This window comes from Mchenga conophoros, linkage group LG15, assembly GCF_057382185.1.
Source record: "Mchenga conophoros isolate Kocher_MC1m ecotype Shallow Benthic linkage group LG15, M_conophoros_male_GT1.1, whole genome shotgun sequence".
Taxonomy (NCBI): Eukaryota; Metazoa; Chordata; class Actinopteri; order Cichliformes; family Cichlidae; genus Mchenga; species Mchenga conophoros.
Genome location: NC_140540.1, coordinates 15,180,671 through 15,200,340, shown reverse-complemented (window position 1 = coordinate 15,200,340; position 19,670 = coordinate 15,180,671). Strand labels below are relative to the sequence as shown.

Sequence of the window (19,670 nt, the reverse complement as noted above, 5' to 3'; positions counted from 1 at the left end):
ATCTTATCTTTAATGTAAGAACAAAATGAAACAGTAATTTAGAACCTTGCTTTTCTGTCATGCAGTCTGCACATTTGCACACAAGTTGTATGTATAAACACAGCATTTCAGCAAAGAAAACAAAATTAACCTTATTGTTGATTCCACGACTTTTAACAGGGATTTTATGGGGGAAATTTTCACTCTTACTCACTGCGTCACTGATCTAATCGGCTTCAAGTACATGGTGCAGTTCGGCAGATTGGGGGTCATCGCGTGCCTGACAGGGAGGGGGCGCTGTGGGGCGCAAGTGTTGCCACGGAGACGACTCAAAACAACAAGCGCAGTTCCACAGCAATGGCCACAAGTGTTCCCGACTGTGCCCGGACAAAACTCACAGCAGCGGCTGAACATGGTTCTGTGAAGACCGGGAGACACGTCTTCCTTATCCTGCTCGTACTTGTGTGAACAAATCACACGTTTTCTGAGCGACGGACAGTAAAATAATACGAAAATCTCATCCACTTCGCTCTTTTTAAAGCGGTAAGTACACCGAGTTTGTTGCGGGACAGTTACCGTTAAGCTACGCAGTTAGCGGTACCATGCTACTAAGCTAAGTTCCTTGCTATTGTTACGTTAGCTGATTAAAAATCCAATTTTACACTTTTAAATTAGGACCGCTGCTTATTCTAAGCGGATGTGGTACTGCTTTGTAGAAATGTGCTGCTACTTTTTAAAAGTTGTACGAAGCTACAAATTAATGTTTCAACCCAATAAGTAATATTTAGACACTAACTCCTTACAATTTGCCTGTTCCAGCTATCATGTCATATTTATCATATTCATATTTTCAGTGAATTATGGATACTATGAACTGAAACTCATTTATTTTATTTTATTTCTACCTTTGTTACTAACAAGACAGTTGGTGTCTCATTGGGAATAGAAAGTAAATTACAAGTGCTTTAAGATTCACTGTGCAAATTTTAAAGTTACCAATTAACTAAGAAGCATTTTTGTGTCTTTATTTGCCTTTATTAGACATTTCACAGTATCTACTGTTATGCTGGAATGGTACAAGCCCATTTCCCATGTTTACTAGTTATTATGAAATCATTTGTAAGGCCATATAAAGAGAAACTGGCCGAGAAAAAGCATGCCAGTGTAGGGTGCTATCCGCATTTTACAGTGAGTTGTAATACCTTATCCTCGGAGCAGGCTTTAACACTTTTGTTGCAAAATTATTATGTGCACCATGTTCACTTGACAAACATTTTTCAGGACTTTTAAACTGCTCTCAGTAAGTAAATGACATACATGACAAATATTCCAGGACTTGCTCAAAGCTAATTTCGGGGTGATAAGTTTAATGGAGCCATAGTCTGAAAAACTAGGAATTCAGGGTGATTCACGATAACGTTTCCTATTTATTTGTGTGTGGTCATGGGATGTCCTCCTTCATGATGTTATTTTGTAAGGGTTTTATATGTTTGGTGTTCCACTGTCACCTAAATCTTTTAGTAGGTAGGTGAGCTGATTTGAGCCATTTATCGCTGTCTAATTTGGCATCAGTATTTATTTTCCCAGAAATATTTAATCCCTTGAGCAAATATCTAACTGGAACCAGTTTTTTTTTTTTTTTGTATTGTCTTACTTGCTTATGTTTAGGTGGGTGGGTGAGTGGGTCTGTGTGCGTGTGTGCACATTCATGCTCAGTCTTCCACACAGGTATCCTGTCCCCTCCCAGCATATTCCCACTTCTGCTGTGGCCACCAAGCTAGGATGAGATCCCATGCTTAATTAAGCCCTTGGGAACAGATGGTACGCTGGCAGTCTTTGCTGTTTGTCAGCAGTACATCGCCACTCTAAACACAGCTAAATGCTTCCATGAGGGAGGGTTTTGAGAGACAAGACTGCCAGCCGTAATTAGCTTTGAGAAGTAGGTAAAAGGGGGTGGGGGAGGGGGGATTGCCATGTAGTGATGGGTGACGTGAGTATATGACTTACTACAAAAGAGAGGTGGCATTCAGCAACAGTTTTTGTTTATATTTATTTTATTGTTGCATGTAAAGGTTGTCTTAACTGCAAAGCCTTTGCAATAAGGTCAGGTGAAAGCTTTCAAAATCAAGCTTTTAATCCTGAAATGTATTTAAGCCATAGCTGGTTGTATTAGCTATTCCACAATATGGTATTTACACAAACACATTATGTAAGAAATGAAGACATGGTTTTGGCTTTCTACATGTCCTGTTATAAAACACTTTCACTACTCACTTATTGAAAGTTTTTTGGGGGGTTTTCTCATGAATTGACCAAAGCTTCATGTCTGCTATACTACCAGAATCAAATGAATGCATGTTACGTCCTTAAAAGTAAATAAAGTAGCAGTTACTATATACATGTATGTAATCGAATAATGGGCACCCATACATACAATAGAGTTGATTAAGTTTTTCAGGTGAGCAATTAGGGATAAGTGTAAACAAGAAAATGGCTGGATGGAGCTGCACTCAAGGGATTTTAATTGACTAAGGTTAAAAAGCCTTTCCTGTTAGGAGTTAGATTAGTGGTGAGACTGATGAGAGGACGTGGGAGCCGGTGCTGGCACTGATCAACAGGCAACAAAAAGTCTCAGCATGACTGAAATTTTGCAATGTGAGTTATTTGAGACGTTAAAGAACTTCAACATGACAAGTCTAGGCTGCTGAAACATCACAGATTCAGTATGAGGTTTACATGCCTGAGCAAGTTTTTTAGTAACACAGTTATTCAGGTTCAGACGACAACTTCTGAAACTGCTACTTAGTAGTAGCAGAAAACAGTCCTATAACATATTCGCTTTACTGCAAAGTTAAGGTGAAGGGAAAACAATTTGAGAAACTAAGTAGGAAATCTTTGCATATTTAGTTTGAAAATAGGTCTAAATGATAAATTAATATTAAATAGTGTGTTTAAATCATAGTTTATATTACATGATCATAGACTACATTAATAAGGCTTGCAAATGTTTCTATGGGTGTATTTTATTTCAAGTGTGAACAAATAAATGCTGAGAGCATATAACAACAACAACAAGAAACAAATCATTTATTTATAAATTAAGTGACACTCTTTTTAATTTACAATCTGTAAAATTATAGAAAAAGTAAATGTGCTGGCAGCAAAGACCTCAAAGATATTTTAGAATTAAGCATGTAAACACTTAGAGGAAGTGTTTTAAACCTTTGAAACTTTCTGTTTGAATTTCAGGATGACAAATTACAGAAAAAGGGAAAAGGACTACATCTTCCACTGCTTCAGTATGGCCCCTGAGTTGAGCAGTCTCAGCATCAGTCCCTCCTAACACTCCAGCAGATCTCAGGAAACACTGGAGTGCTTTGAGCGGTACACTGCTGCAGCAGGGATGATCACATCCCATATGAACGGTTATGTGCAAGAGGCCTCAGGCCTGATCAAGAGCCACAGGGAGAGGGCCGTGGACTGTCCAGGGGATGAAAGCAGCCTTGTCAAATCTCCACAGTGCAGTGCCCACATGGAGAGGATCCAGCATTACCAAGAGGAGCTGAGAAAAAGGAGGGAAGAGGACAGCAGGTTGAAGCATGAAATTGACCTCAACTCTTCCCTAAGGCTCAAGAAGCTGTCGCAGAACCCTAAAGTGGGCATTGACAATCCCACCTTTGAGGGAAAGGAAAAGGCCACCAAAGACACATGTTCCCTGGATTCTGTAGTCGGTGAGTTAACAGGTGTGAAGTGAGAGATTGCAGTGAGGAAGACATGCCTGAAAGAATGGGATGTATGCATACTTAAGAAAAAATTTGGTAAAACAGAAAGAGTCAAACTAGTGACTAAACAGTGAAAGGGTAAATTGAAAGATGTTACTAAAGATGGTTGGTTTGGTGTCACTGATGTCCAGTTTCCACTGATTAGTTGAACCTATCCATCCATTCTCTTCCACTTATCCATTTCAGGGTTGCAGGGTACCTATCCCAGCTACCATAGGGTGCGTGATTAGCTGAACCCAGCACAAAATTCATCATCATTATCATCATCATCATTTATTTATATAGCACTTTAAAAATACACCTGGTAGACCAAAGTGCTGTACAATACAAATATAAATATAGTACCGGTAATAAAATAACAGAAACCAGAAATAGCAATAAAATTAATAAAAAAATAAAAAATTCAGCATTCCAGGAAAAAAAATGTTGTTAGAAGAAGAGTGGATAAACTTTCTTTTTCTTTTTTAACAGCCCTCTGTATCTTTAGCACCATTATTTACATCCATACAATATTGATTGTAAATAAGGTTAGCACGTTGTTAAAGCAGGCCATACAAAAGGCGTCATACGTTTTGTTAAGAGCACACCACTATGGATCAACATGTTTTTTGTTTGTTTATGTTGAAAAAAGTGTCTTTGTTATATTTTCTATACAGTTTAAGATCATTTAAGGTCATCAGTATATAGCTAGGATGCACTCAGTGATCATGATTTATGTAGTATGAGCCTTATTTTAGTGGGTAAAATACAAATTGTTAAAGTCATTTTTTTCAGCCCATACTCTAATGTATTTATAACAACAACAACAGTAGTAATAATAATAATGATAATAAAAATTTTTTTTATCACAGCTGGACAGAAACAGTGTGATTTTCCTGGGAAGTAACTTTTACCGGGTCTTCAGGGTCTTATCTTTTTTTTTTTCACAGACAGTCCCTGTGTACCTTGACCCGTCTAAGACTTTGGTTTGACAGAGCTTTGCTGTGGTATAATAAAATACACACAATATTCTGTAGGATTAGTTAAAAGTTTCTATTATTTCTTTACTATATAAATACTTCAGATGATATTGGTGTCAAACTACTTTTTAGCACGTTCAGTTATAAAAATCTAATTTCAGTCAGTAGTAAATAATAATAAACATTACTCTAGACTGTAAACTACTTCATGAACGTTGTCCAAGAAAATGTGAAGTGAAAAAAAAAGGATGCCACAAAATGTATTCTTACTATCTTCCATATTAAATCTCCAGTGTAAACACTGTAGCAACTACTGAACTGAAACAAAGGTTGACTAAAAATAAAGACTCATAGATAACTAGTGGCCTGGGAGCAAATTTCTGGACCTCCACAGCAAGATGTCTAATTATTGTTTTGATTTTTGCTCCCAAATGTTTTCTTATGCCATGACTCCTGAAGATTGCACTGCTAATCTTAAAATTTTCTACCTTCTTTTTATATTTTCATTGCACTGAAAGTAAACAACTATTCATTTAGCAGAAGCATACTATGTACAGTATGCGTGGTGGCTTTGCAGCAGAGGTGGCTATTACCTTTGAAAGCAGTGGAGCAAAATCAGCTCTAGTTCCACTAAAATTAAAGTAATTATGCCTCTGAAAATGAAAATATTTTGTACATGACTTAGAAATAACATGTTTTAAGAGCAACAGACAGCTTGTGTGCTGCAGTACTAAGGTTGTAGATCTATGTGTGATATAGCTAGAGATTACCCTGGGCCAAATACAGAATGTGCTAGTGGAAAACTTTGATATACAGGTATAAGACTTAGAATTTAATTGCAGTAAGAAGCTATGCTGCCAGAAAAGTAAACCTAGAAGACAAACAATGAGGAACATTTTAAACTTAAAGGACTAAAAGCTAAAGTCCTGACTTTTCCTCGGCATTGCCTCTGTACTATTGTTCCCCTACTCACTGTCTGTGATTCTTTCTCAGAGCTGGAGGAGTTGCTGCAGACTCTGAAGTGGGTGCAGCACTGCTTGACTGATGCTCAGAGCCAGCAGGATGTGGAGCTTATAACGCAGCTCCTCACTAAGGAAGACTTCAGGACTGCCTATTCAATATACAGCGCTGTGTCTCAGCAGATGAGTAGAGTCAGTCCCACCTCCCCCCTTACATCACAAGCTCAAGACCTCTGCCTGGAGGTATGTGGGATGATCATTTTCTAGTTGTTTGTTACGGCTGAAACATTGGCAATACTATGTATACAAATATACAATACTATATTTGCAGATGAAGCTGTTCACAGTCTTGCGTTGAGAATAATGAAGCCCTCACTTTAATTATTTGAACCACGTCACAAAACCAGTTTTGTACCTCATTAGTCCAAGGGTGGCCTCTGCAGAGGTTGCATTTTATGCATAAAGGCAAAAAGGCACTCGGGCTGCAATTCCTAATTCCTTGGACCCTTTCAGTTTATATTTGCTTTCAAAGCGCATATGTGAGTAAAGCAACTGAGCAAACTCAGTGAAGCGTGAAAAATCTTTGCTCGAGGTGATGATTAATTCAACAAAGCTGCCCAAAAGACAGCCATGCCAGTCTGAATAATTATGAAATGTAAATTGTCTTGCGGTTAACAAGGTGAGTCAAAACAAAAATGAGGGATATGTGAGATCCAGGTTGCGCATAAAAATTGAGTGAGCTGCCAACAAAAGAGATTCAAGAACGTTAATATGACAATTAGGTTGAAAAGTGGATGATATGACAGGGAAATAAAGGAGGAAGGTGTATTTCAGGTTATTTGTAAATATAAAAAATAATGAGTGTTTTTTAACTAATTTTTTTTATTTTTGATACCTTTCATCGGGTAGTTGCTGTTTTCTATTTAAATAACAGTTTACAGTGCCTGCAGAGCTGCAGTACAGAAGGTGACAGAGAGCAACAAACCAATTCAATCTTTAGGTTTGAGTAGGTGGTAATCTGCCACACCTGAATTCCTTGTTGACAAAACACCAGCTGGTCTCTGCTGAAGCAAAGCAGCAGTAATTGATTTGTGTCCCAGCAGAACTGAGCCTCTGCACACAGTGTTCAAAATAGAGCCTGTCACACAGAACAGACCTTGTAGAAAGACTGAAATTCTGATGTGGTTTGCCATGAAACACATAGAAGCTCTGTATATCTGTGGCAAGTTACACCCACAATAGGCACTTCATTAGGATTAGTGTCAACTTGTGATAGGTGTAACATGAAAGAATGTAATGGAGACTTTTCAGGACATCGTTCAGTGTGATGTTTAGCTGATGGCTAGATGTGTAATAGTACAACTTGTGTCAACAAAACAGACTGTGAGCTGTGTAGAGTTCATTCAAAGGCCAGCAAGCAGCACTGCAACAGAATTGCTATTCCAGTCATGACAGGAGTGGTTTGAAGATAAAGAGGCTGGGTGTGATGATCTGTTTTGCCTCACGCACACAGCACATTGTCTTCCCTTCCCTTTCTTGTGTACAGTAAATCAGTGTGCGCACCCATCCGCCGGGCCAGCTCCCGAAGCGCTTATCAGTGCATTAAAGTTTGAGCTGCAGCATGTCTAAACTAAGTGGCTGTTCTGTGTGACACTCACTTTGACCACTGGGTAAACTAATCTCTCGGCAGCCCTTGATGCTGGCTGAGCAGTGCAGCGCACTGCGGGAAGGAAGCCAGGATCTGGGCAGCCAGAAAAAGAAACTCCAGCAGCTTACAGCAGCGTGGGCCGCGGCGCCGCACCACTAAGGGGGGGGGAGGGAAAGTGCGTCACCTTGTTAGTGAGAGCTTTGATTAGTGTAACGGATGAACTAAGCTCCAAACAAGAGAAGAAGGGGAAGAAACAGAAGGCCAAAATAATTAGCGATTATTCATGAAGAGTCCAAAGCCACAGCCACTGCATTGTTTCATGAAATTACAACACAAGAGCCAAAGGATTAAAATGGCACAGAGAGAAAGAGAGGAAAGAAAGAAAACCGGAACATTTTTTGACAGGCTGGAAATCGACCAGAATTTTGACATGCTGCCGTTCAGATCGGGGATTTTCCAGTCCCCAGTGCTTGTTAAATTTGGTGAAACACAAAGTTCGCACATTATAAACACAGGATGAAACTTGCATTTAACAAGACTGTATGTAGAGCAGTTTTCTGCACGGAATTCGAACTCCTGCTGTGAGTTACATGAGCGGTTCCAAATTAACTCTGTGTGAGGGACCTATGTTTGTGTGCACTTTGAAAGATATACTTTTTTCCCCCCAAATGTTTGGAAATTCTTGTGTTATACATAGATCACTTCAAAAATGTTATTTGTCTTGCAGTTTTCTTGGAAAACGTTTCTTCCATGCCACAGGCTTGTTACCAGAATGTGCCACTAGCATGGTTTTTATGGTGTACGTGGGTTTAGGATGGGAACAGTTTAGCATCTAAACTTCATATAGATATTTACAGTATGTACGTTTTGGTACCCAGACAGCAAAACAAGTGAGGGTCACAAGATGAAAGAGCTACATTTGTAAAATATGATACAACAGGGCAGATTCAGAAAATAATGTCCATGACAATGGTGATAAAGTCATTAGTTGAAACCTTTCATGCACATTTTACTTATATATTATTCATCATAGCGTTCTACTCCTATGCATAAAAAGTTAGACCCCTTAGCTGTACAGTAAGGAGAAGACCATGGAACTATCAAGTGTTTGCTTTCAGATGTTAAAGTGTGAAAGAAGAACTAACCTTGTAAAGTTAGTAAATAGGATACATAATTATCCTTGAGGTCTACATTTGATATCTGTTAATTTGATAAAGGGGGATTTAACTTTCTAATTTTACTTGGATTCTTGTGACTTATTAGATGACTTAAAAGTCATGTTATAAAAGATTAAGAGGTTGATTGTCCCTATTGTGTTAAACGTTTTTAATTAGCCGTTGACAGTTTGTTCTGACTTGATGCACTGTTTATAGCTCTTGACAGAATTATTTTACTGTGGTGTGTCTCTGTTTCTCTTCAGGTACAGAAGATTCTCCAGTCCAGCCAACATAAGGAGGGTTTAGAGCTCAGAGCTCTGCTCACCAATCCTCATCTCCAGGTCAGAGATCAGCCTCCCAGCCATGACCTCTCCTTACCCGCAATTTTATTATAAGGCAGCACCATTGAGGCCGAGAAAGCTTGCAGAACCTTTTGGGCCAACTCATTTATTTAGTTAATATTCTGATAATTGCACAACTGGAAATATAATTAATGTTTTACTGGACTCTTTCCAAAAGGCTAATTGTTTTTCTTGCACCTTCCACTAGGATGTCAGAGGTCCTAGTGGAAGTATAGAATATGCCAATAAACCATAAGACTTGGCTGCCTACCAGCTCAGAGACAGTTGGACAGTTTTACATCTCTGTTGCTGTCATGTGCACTTTATTAGAAGGTGAAATAGGGCCCTTTCTCTTGAATGAAAGATATAGAGGTCAGGCTCTCCATCATTACAGCCACAGGGTTATGAAATGGATGGAATTTACTGTTTTGATCAAGGACACTTGGCCAGGGCGGATGGTTATTAAAGACCTTAAATCCTCTATGACATATTAATTCTAAAACTCTTATTTTTAGGTGTTATTCAGGTTGTGTGTGTGTCAGGCTTTTTTTCAAGATCAACTTGTTCCTCAAGCAGTTTAAATTAGCCATTTGGTGTGTTGTTCATCCACCTCCTTTAAATTAATTTTTTTAATGAAATTATTTTTTTAATAAAGGTTGTGAAAAATTAGGTTTGTTATGCTAGTTTATTTTTTACACATTTTTACTGAGCACAACCATAAGTTTTAATATAGATGTGTAGTGTTGTTGAAGCAGTAGTGTTTTGGTGAGCTTTCCTGCAAGGAGTACAAACACTGAGCTCAAGCTTTAGCACTTTATGCTCATGTGTCCAAACACTCCCTCCTCCGGTCTGTTCAAGTTGCAGAATATACCATCACTTTCTTTGACATGTCAGTCCTGCCCATCTCCACTCCCACCTGTTTTGAGCCATTCACCAACCCAGTATCCATATGTAGTCTCCAGCGGGGTATTTACTCATCAATCATATTTGCAGGGAGGGATGAGCTCAGAAATTAGATGCCAGCCTCTAACTATGTTTTGCCGCTGTAATAAATCATTTTAAACTGGAGTTGTCTCACTGAAATTAGCACTAATGATGTCAGACAAATTGAATTTGTTTAAAAAAAAAAAAAAAGGACCATTCTGGCCCATGCCTACTTGTTATGGAGGGACACTTAAAATTTAAACTTAAATGTGGCAATATGACTTTAGGTATATGTAATTTGTAAATTGGTGAAATGTTATATCTGTCCTTAAATTACGCATATGTAATTTTGAGCAACCTTCTTGTCGGACTGCTTAAAGAGCTTTTTTGTCCACTGTTTGTGACATGGCTACAGTTCAACATAACGAGGTCCGACTTGTCCGTAACCCGTGTAGTAATGACCTGACAGTACACTGCCAAAGGCTGCTGCTGGCCTAGCTGACCAACTGGACAATTAAGATGCTCCTCTCTCATGTGCTGCTTTTTGCATCTTTACAGAAACATTAGCATTGCAGTAGACAAAGGCCACTCCCACAGCTCTGTTTTAAAAGAAAAACAAAATAAAAAAACATTACACGCTTCATTTTGGGTAACCCCTGCAGCATTACATTGGGAGTTTTTGTTTTAAAAAAAATTGGTGTGTCAACGTGAAAAGAACAACAGAAAATGCATTTATTTGATGTTGCGTGACACTCTGCCTTTGTCAGTTTAGACTAAAGTGACTCCTCTGTAGGAAAAAATGAAGTCACATTATCAGGCTGTCATCGTCTATTAGCGAGGCACTAAGGTGAGAAAAGACCCCAGGTGCGTTACTCTGCTATGATTTTTATGGTTGAGGGTCTTGACAGGGGAGCGCCACGGGGTCTGATGTTTGACCCAGATGACCATGTGAAGCATCGCAATCTCCCACCCCCGATGTCGGTTAACCCCTCCACTGAGTTGGAACCGTGTAGCCGGCAGGGGCAGAGTGATGAGATGTGAGTCTGCCTTGTGGCACAGAAATTGGAACAGATTATGTTTGTTTCTCTGCAGGGAGCAGAGGCTCACATGAGTCACCCTGTAGTACAGGTAAACGGCTTCATGTGAAAAACTAATAGAGACATGTGAGAGACGAGCAGGGCCCCCTCAAGTCCCCTTGTCTCCCTCTCATTGTTTTCTGGGACACCGTTTCCTCGGGAGCAGTCCAGCCAAAGGTGTTTGATGATTGATGGCCGTGCATTTTGACTCCTAAATGCAGGGGAGAGTAAGACGGATTGCGTGTATGCCAAAGCTTAGCCCGGCCTCTGCTCTCTCAGGTCCCCTCTGCTGCAGGATAGAGAAACTAATTTGGACCGACGGTTATTAATCGTGGGGTACCGAGCGCTTGTCACATTAAATGAAGTGAAGGAGCAATATCTGTATTATTTCTGGCTTAGAGGTGGGTTTGCAGACTGGTCTTGTTAAAAAAGATTGGGTGGCAGGATGCTTCTGCTTGCAGGTGCATGTCAAAGGGGTCTGGAAACTTGTTTGGTATCACTTCGTCTTTCATCATTTTACATTAAAAAATCACAGCCGTGAAGAATTTGATTAAAACCGTATAAGATTTATGATCATTTTATTTCCCATGTCAACTGCTATAGAACGCAGCATCCTTTGTTTCTCCTCAAGTCCTCATTTATTCCTTTCACACTTTATTTTTGTTCATTACATGTTTGTATATTTCTGCATGATCATACTCTTTCTCTACAATATATGTGTGTGTTTGCATTGCAGGCACTGATGCAGGCCCATGACAGCGTGGCAGTGCAGGAAATGGCAGAGGAAAGTGTGACCCAGTACCTCGGAGAGACGGTTAAATTAGTGCGGCTGGAGAAGGCCAGAGACACTCCACTGGTGAGATGTCATCAATTTTTTTGGTTGTATCTGCAAAGAAAGAATAAGAAACATGGTAACAAGGATAGTCAATCATAATTTATTGCAACACAACCCATAAAAATTAGCTATGTCATAAAAATGCCTCACCTGATTTCATTTTTGCTAGTGTTCCTTCAAGATTATCTCGTCGTATGTCTCTGCGCTGCTTCTTACTTTGAGTTCACTGTCTGAAAGTCTCATTCTGACCAGTTGCACATGTGCATCTGTGATTTCATCATGGATTGTAAACTGCTTACTTTCAGTAGCGTACATCAGCTTCTCTGTCAACCTGACCCTACTTCATCAGTAGAGAAGAGAACAGATACCAGACGGTAGTTTTCAGTTGAGCCTACAATACCACTCCCAAAGGTGGCTCATCATGTTAGGAATGCAAGCAAGGTATACTAATCCTTTTAATATTAAATGTAGAGTTGTACTATAACATCCTTTGGCCTCCGAGGGAGAATAGTTAGCAGAAATTACTTAAGTCATGTCTTCATGCACCAGTACATAGTCATCATTAACTACCTGCCCTAGCGCCCACATATGTTTCTCCTTTGACTCTGGTTTCCTGTGAAATGAGGATGGAATTGGAAGGGTTGTTGCATTCAAACTGTGGAGGAGAATGAATCCCTGTCAGCCTGAGTGTCCCATATCCAATGGGAATGAATTGGAAATGAAAGTGGTGGTCGCATTTCTTTGTATTCACACCCGTTCCTCTCCTTGTGTCTTCAGACTTGTGTCTTTGCTCAATGTAAGGTCTTTTTCTTGTTATGCCATCTGTACAAACTTTGTAAGTGTGTGTCTGTGCGTGGTCATCAGGGTGCAACAGTACGTAATGACATGGACAGTGTGGTGGTGAGCCGTGTTGTAAAGGGCGGAGCAGCAGAGCGGAGTGGCCTCCTCAGTGAAGGAGATGAGATCCTGGAGATCAACGGGATTTCTATCCGTGGGAAACACGTCAATGAAGTCCACGACTTGCTGGTAATTTCAAGTGCTCTTTTATTTTTCATAGCAGTTTGTTTTGTTTTAATAATGGCACAAAGTATTTCAATACGGTGACATGAAAAACTATTTGTCCCATTTCTGATTTCTTTTTTTAAATATTTGTCCCCCATAAATGTTAAATTAATCTTAAACGTCAGCTCATCAAACAGATTTTAAGATCAAAAGTTAATCCAAGTAAGGATTACTAAGTGTGGCTGAATTAAAATAATTCTGCAAAGAAGAAAAGGCAGAAATTCCTCCACAGCAATGTGACTTATTGCCAGTTATTGATTACAGTTCTTGCTGCCAAGGGTGCCGCAACCAGTTAATAAGTGGGCAGATTTTATTTCCCTTAATAAATTAAATAATCAAAAATAAAAACTGCAGTTTGTATTTCTTCAGGTTATCTTTGACTACTATTAACCCTTTAAAGCCAAGCGGATCATATTTGATACATGTGTTTTTGTGAGTTTTTGAGACTTCTACATCATCAGTGTGACTTTTTTTTACCCCAAAAGATGATAGAAATTGCATGACACACTTTTAATTACTAAATTGCGAAAATATTATTTATGTAGCAAATGTTCTTCAAATTAAAACTCACATATGCAGATTTGATATATTTTTATATATTTTGTCTAAAGATTCAACAAACACTCCATTATCAAAAAATTAAAGATTTCTGACAGGTCTCTCATGATTCAGGTTTTAAGGGGTTAAATTTGTTTGATGATCTGAAACATGTAAGTGTGACAAATATGCAAAACAAACCCTAAGAAATCAAGAAGGGGACAAATACTTTTTCATGTTGTAATGAACATTCAGATTGCTGCTGCCTGGACACTTTGTTTGTAACTTTAATGTCACAAAGGGCATCGGGATATATATATAAAACAGGTATCTTACTTGAGATGCTGGTTGCAGTAGGTTTCACTCACAGAGAATATAACTTTAAAAAATGATTATTTCTAAATTGAAATAATAAATGAATATTTCTAAAAGAGTTTTAACATATAATTCTTATTAATAGATAAAATAATGTTACTGCTAAAAAAAATGTTGTTTAGGCAAATTGAATTTCAAGCTGTCATTTAAAAAAGATATGCAAATAATAGTTGTTTGAACTAAGTGTGCTCTCAGAATATAAAATCCATCTCCTAAATTACAAGTAAATGAATAATGACTCTTCATATTCCTGTTGTGTTCAATTTTTTTGCAATTCATGTTTTCCACAGCAACAAATGCATGGCACTCTGACCTTCCTCCTCATCCCCAGCTCTCAGATTAAACCTGCCCTGCACAGACAGACTGTGGTAAGTATCTTACAGTATGTGGCCGTATGTGCGTGAGATGGCCTGTCTGCATGCGTGCAAGAGTCCTTCACAATGTAAAACCCTGCCCTCAGATGCACGTACGAGCGTACTTTGACTACGACCCGTCTGATGACCCCTTCGTGCCGTGTCGAGAGCTGGGCCTGTCCTTCCAGAAGGGAGATATACTCCATGTCATCAGCCAGGATGACTCCAACTGGTGGCAAGCCTACAGGGATGGAGATGAGGAAAACCAGCCCCTGGCTGGACTCATTCCAGGTAGAAGTCAGACCGGAGCTGAATTTCATTATGAAGTTTATTGCTTAACAAGGACAAATAATAACAGCAAGGACATAATGCTGCATAATATTTACAAATACATATAGTTGTGATGTCATACACACAGCATGGAGTAATAAAAGACATATAACTATATTAAAAAACCCCACATCGTATTATATTTTAAAATATACATGCTGTTTTTTAATACCTTTTGCAATGTACAAGGCTCAAATGTGTAAGAGGAGGAGCAGTAAAATGTTATTTAATGTTAAGCTCCTGTTTTGGTATGAGTAGCTCTTTTTATTTATTCTTTTCTCTTTCCCCTCACACCCCAACCATCCGTGGCAGATGGCTGCCCCTCCCTGAGCCTGGTCCTGTTGGGGGTTTCTTCCTGTTAAGAGGGGGGTTTTTCCTTTCCACCATCGCAAAGTGCTTACTCATAGAGAACGTTTAATTGTTGGGGTTTTCTCCAGAATACTGTAGGGTCTTTGTCTTACAGTATAAAGCACACCGAAGCTTTGTTGTTGTTGTACTTTGGCGCTATATAAATAAAACTTAATTGAATTGTATTTATTTTTGTGGTCAGGTTAAACCGTCGGTCAGTAAGCACAAACAAAATGCTACGTGGAAATGTGTACATTAAGATATGAAATTATATAACTTGGGTAGATTTGTTGATTATTAATCATTACTAGATGTACTGAGTATCATTTATAATGGAAAAGCAACACAAAAAACTGGAGCCCGTATATGGATATATGCAAAGCGAATACTATTTGTGGGGTTACACACTTAAAATTGCCAGAAAGAATAACTGTGACACTGCCTGTAGCGTACACACATAATTAATTCACATCGTGGTAACAACTTTCCAAAATGGCATATTTCTGAGAGATGATACATGAAATAAAATCTTTAATAATTAATGCATGGGCTACATAGGAGAGCTTCTTATAAAATAATGATAAGCCAGTAATGTGCTCGACCCCTTCTAGTAACTGGAAACCCAGTCTCAGAAGAGTACTTGAAAGTGACTAATAGCTAATCTGGCACTACTACCCTGGCAGGAATCAGCATCCATCTGGCACGTCAAGCAGATTAAAGCAAACACCTGAGAATTATTTGTGATTACTTTCTGACCTAGGCCTTGTTGTGGTGGGACGAAAGCGGGCCATCTTTTTGTCTCCCCCTCTTTAGGTAGAGAAAGAAAAACAATAGTAGGCTTGCAAAAGCTTAGGATTTGTAATATTGGTGGTTTCTGGCCACGTAGTAATCGTCCAGTCTAGGCACAAATAATGTTCCAGTATAATAGAATTTATATAAATTACTAATAACTGTCTGTACGTTCTCTTTTTTTTTAGGTAAGAGCTTCCAGCAACAGAGAGAGACATTAAAGAAAACTCTAACAGACAGAAGTCGAGAGCAGCAAGGTAAGACGAAGTTAACGTGCTCAGCGTGTTTTAACAGTCTTGTGATAATTTGCCTTTTAAAGCAAATTTCTTTGTAATAACAGGGAAGAATTGGTACCCAAAGAAGAGTAAGAAACAGAGGAAGAAGAGCACGTCACAGTCCAGCAAAAGTACAGGTAAGGCTTTCTTCTCTTGTGTCGCTCTTCAGTGGTTTGAGCAATAATCCCATTTAAAAGTGGGCTCTGGTTACAGTCTTAACCCAGTGTCGCTCTGTCTTTGTCACACGTGAAAGACCACTTCCACACCAGAGCTGACACGTCTCGTCTTTCTCACTTCAGCTTGATCAGACTTGGTGTGTCTCCGGTCAGATTAGTCCTACCCTCACAGACAGGATCAGAGGGCGCACGAACAGGTGACCAGCAGGTGCCTAAATGGCTTGGAGGAACCTGTGCTGTGATTGGCTCACACATAGAAACACAAATATTCACTAAGTAGCACACATACTGTTCTAATGAACCTGATCCACGGCTAAAAGTGGCAGACTGTGAGCCATGAGGGTCAGATATGAAGCACTATGGAAAAAAAACTTTACTCAAACACAGTAAATTTATTGAACTCTTAATCCCATGCATCTTTCTATCCTCCACAGAGAGGTCACAGGTCAGCCCAAGAGCTCAAAATAATTTGGTATGTAGGTCAGGGATGTTTCAATAACCCCTCCCATGCTGTCTCCTCAGACTACGATGACATCCTGACCTATGAGGAGATGTCGCTCTATCACCAGCCTGCCAACCGCAAACGCCCCATAGCTCTGATCGGCCCAACAAACAGCGGTCACGATGAGCTGCGCCGGAGGTTTCTTTCCATCGAACCTGAGAAGTTTGCTGTCGCTGTTCCACGTAAGTCTCCGCTTGGTCAAAGCAACAGAGCCCAGAGCGAGGCGACGTGAAATGTTAAACACAGACCTCAGATGATGAGCGGAACGTGTTTCTGGTGTTCAGTAAAGAAGTGAAACCATTTAACTTATCACATAATGCACAACTGTTTGTCACACAGATAAATTTAAAAAAAAAATAGTAATAAAATATAATATATACATATATATATATATATATATATATATATATATATATATATATATATATATATATATATATATATATATATATATATATATATATAGACAACTTAAAGCTCAGAAAATGTAAAACAGTTATATCTGTCCTTCTTAACGGCTCAGATACAACCAGGAGCCCGAGGATACATGAGCGGAATGGGCGCGAGTACCATTTTGTAACCCGTTCTGCATTTGAAGCCGACTTGGCAACGGGAAAGTTCATTGAATCGGGGGAGTACGAGAAGAACTTGTATGGCACCAGCACAGACTCCGTCCGACACGTCATCAACTCTGGACGCATCTGTCTGCTCTGCCTACACACAAGGGTAAGAGACCTCGTTACTGTCCAGACACTAACATGTTAATTACAAAGCCCGTTAGATCCTTCCTCATCTGTGATCTTAACCACTGTGGCCCTGCCAGAACATAATGACCCCCTTTCATTTCCTCAACATAAGTCTTAATCCTGTCTAAGCCTGATCAAAGCTGAAATAACACATTTGAAGACACCATATTTAATCTGTTTTTTTCCCCTTGTGTTGCTCTTTCCATTCATTTTGTTTCTTTGTGCCTTGATTTTTTTCTTCTGTCAGTCACTGCAAGTCCTGAGATCCTCCAACCTTAAGCCATATGTGATCTTCATAGCTCCTCCTTCTCAGGAGCGACTACGCACCCTGCTGGCCACAGAGGGGAAAACACCAAAGGTAAACGCTGACCAGCTCAGAAAAGAAAACATAGTTCAGGCAGAGCAGGGAATGACCATTATTTACTCACATATATTGCATAAAAACTGGTCTCTAACTCACAGAATCGCCATGAGATAGTAAAACTAGAGGCAAGATGCACACAAACCAAACAAAAGTGAAATTGTGTGTAAACACAAAGGCAGAAAGGGGCATTGTTTCATCAGTCATGGAGAGCAGTACATAGTCCTGTTTATAAATTGCATACACTGTTAGCTCAATTCCCAATCCCAGCTTTAGTCATGAAAAGCGCTTAATTAATAAATAAATTTTACTCACTTTACTAAATAAAATGACATCATCACATCATCGGCTTTTCAAAAGTCTGTCAGAACAGCACCGGTCTTTGAAGTAGTGCTGGCCAAGATGATGATATAAAAATAAAAATAAAAAATGGATCAAAAAACAAAAACAAGATCTGATCCTTTTCATTTATGCGTTAACTTATAGAGAGAAAAGAATTTATAGCATCACCCGAAGAGAAAGGCAAATCAGTTTTATTATTTTATGAAGAACAAAAGGTGATTCCATAATAAAAAAAAATGCCTTTTTTAATTATTTTAAATTTTATCACACTATTTTTGACTTGAACTTCATAACAGACTTACTCTTAAAAAAAATGTGTGTACACATGGTGTGAAGTACACATGACACATTCTTATAGATCGCAGTTAATATGTGGGGAAAAGTCCCAGGCACGTTTTTTATGTGTGTACACCGTTGTTTAAATGTATTGGATCCCAATTTAGATATAAAAATCAGTAAATAAACATTGCCTCTGTTCATGAAGACTGCTCTTGAGAATGAAGACACGTGATAATAAGAGTCACTACTGCAGTTTCTTGAACTGATGTCCATGTCCTGTGCACAGCCGGACATGCTGAAGGAGGTCATTGAAAAGGCCCGCGAGATGGAGCAAAATTTCAGCCACTACTTTGATGCAACCATCTTGAACGTGGATCCAGACCAGGCTTTCCACGAGCTGCGCAGGATGATAGATAAACTGGACACTGAGCCGCAGTGGGTGCCCACGTCCTGGCTGTGTTAGAGGTCACTGTGTCCCAGCACCATGAGTCGAAGGACGTAAACAGAAGACTGGAGAGTGAAAAACGAACCAGGGACGGTTGGTAAACTGTCACTGGAATTTGACTTGCACATTTTCCTCGATTGTAGAGGAGGTGATCGTTACAGGGATGGACTCAATTTTAATCTTTGATTTTGTTGTCGGTGTGCGTGTGTCTGTTGGTGATTTTTGTTTCTCTGTTGATCTCAGTTTTATGCAAAGTCATTTATCAACAAAATAGAACCATTTCTATTCTATGCTTAATAGTTATTTATAACTGTACATACATATTTTCTAGACCAAAGGATCAAGTGTTTTACTGTTACAGTTTGTGTGTGGGAGTCTTTATGTGTTGGTTTTTAATTGACTCCCTAATGAAGCAGCAGATCAGAAACTCTTTAGGTACCAAACAGAAGAGAAGCATCAGTGCTTTTTCCAGGGCACCGTCTTCCACTCAGAAGTGCAGGAGAGAGATCTGCTGTAATCTGCACAGTTTGGAGTTACTTCCATTGTCAGTATTTGATTTTGTGTCTCATTTTATGATTTTACGCTGTGATAACAAACCACTGTAGCTGGTTGTCGTTACAAACAGTAATGCTGCTAAGTACTGCCGAGTTTCTGGTTTTGTTTTTTTTTTTGTTTTTCTATCAGTATTGATAAGAGCAGTTAGTGTGATTCCAACAAATACTGTATTGATTCTTTGCAGTTCATTTGCAAATTCATAAGCACAATTTTGTGCTCATGAATTGTTAATAAAATAAAACACATGTGAACAAGTCACATATTTTGTCTGGCTTTTATATCAAAGAGAAGGTTTTCTTTTTATCTTTTCTGTAGTTCTGAGTTTCCATTTCAGTTCAGATTCCAGGTTTGGTGGTTTGAGTTTAGCTTTTAATGTTTGAGAATTTTTAGGTTTTGTTTTCAGTGTTAGTTTTATTTTTTTATATGGTTATATTTGGGTATTTGTCAGGACAAGTTAACAATAAAAACCCTGAAAACCATCAATTTCACACCCGAGCCTCAACTCTCGCCGCCTGATACCTGTTACTAGTCTGTG

General features: G+C 39.0%; 1 protein-coding gene across 1 annotated transcript; it reads left to right on the top strand.

Annotated features, from left to right (window-relative positions):
• The first annotated feature begins 295 nt into the window (after positions 1-295).
• pals1b (protein associated with LIN7 1, MAGUK p55 family member b) lies at positions 296-19,393 on the top strand. Its single transcript, XM_085247502.1, has 14 exons — positions 296-522; positions 3,229-3,710; positions 5,714-5,922; positions 8,748-8,825; positions 11,562-11,681; positions 12,525-12,686; positions 13,925-14,002; positions 14,095-14,278; positions 15,643-15,711; positions 15,795-15,866; positions 16,428-16,589; positions 16,931-17,133; positions 17,401-17,511; positions 18,422-19,393. Exons 2-14 carry the CDS (start codon positions 3,383-3,385, stop codon positions 18,596-18,598), a joined length of 1,953 nt encoding a protein of 650 aa, XP_085103628.1. The 5' UTR covers positions 296-522; positions 3,229-3,382; the 3' UTR covers positions 18,599-19,393.
• Positions 19,394-19,670: the final 277 nt, after the last annotated feature.

Bases quoted from the DNA above. Each gene is read 5' to 3' on its own strand.
- pals1b (XM_085247502.1), top strand. From the start codon at position 3,383: ATGATCACATCCCATATGAACGGTTATGTGCAAGAGGCCTCAGGCCTG. The intron at 11,682-12,524 runs GTGAGATGTCAT...CGTGGTCATCAG, and splicing joins AGGCCAGAGACACTCCACTG to GGTGCAACAGTACGTAATGA. The intron at 14,279-15,642 runs GTAGAAGTCAGA...CTTTTTTTTTAG, and splicing joins CCTGGCTGGACTCATTCCAG to GTAAGAGCTTCCAGCAACAG.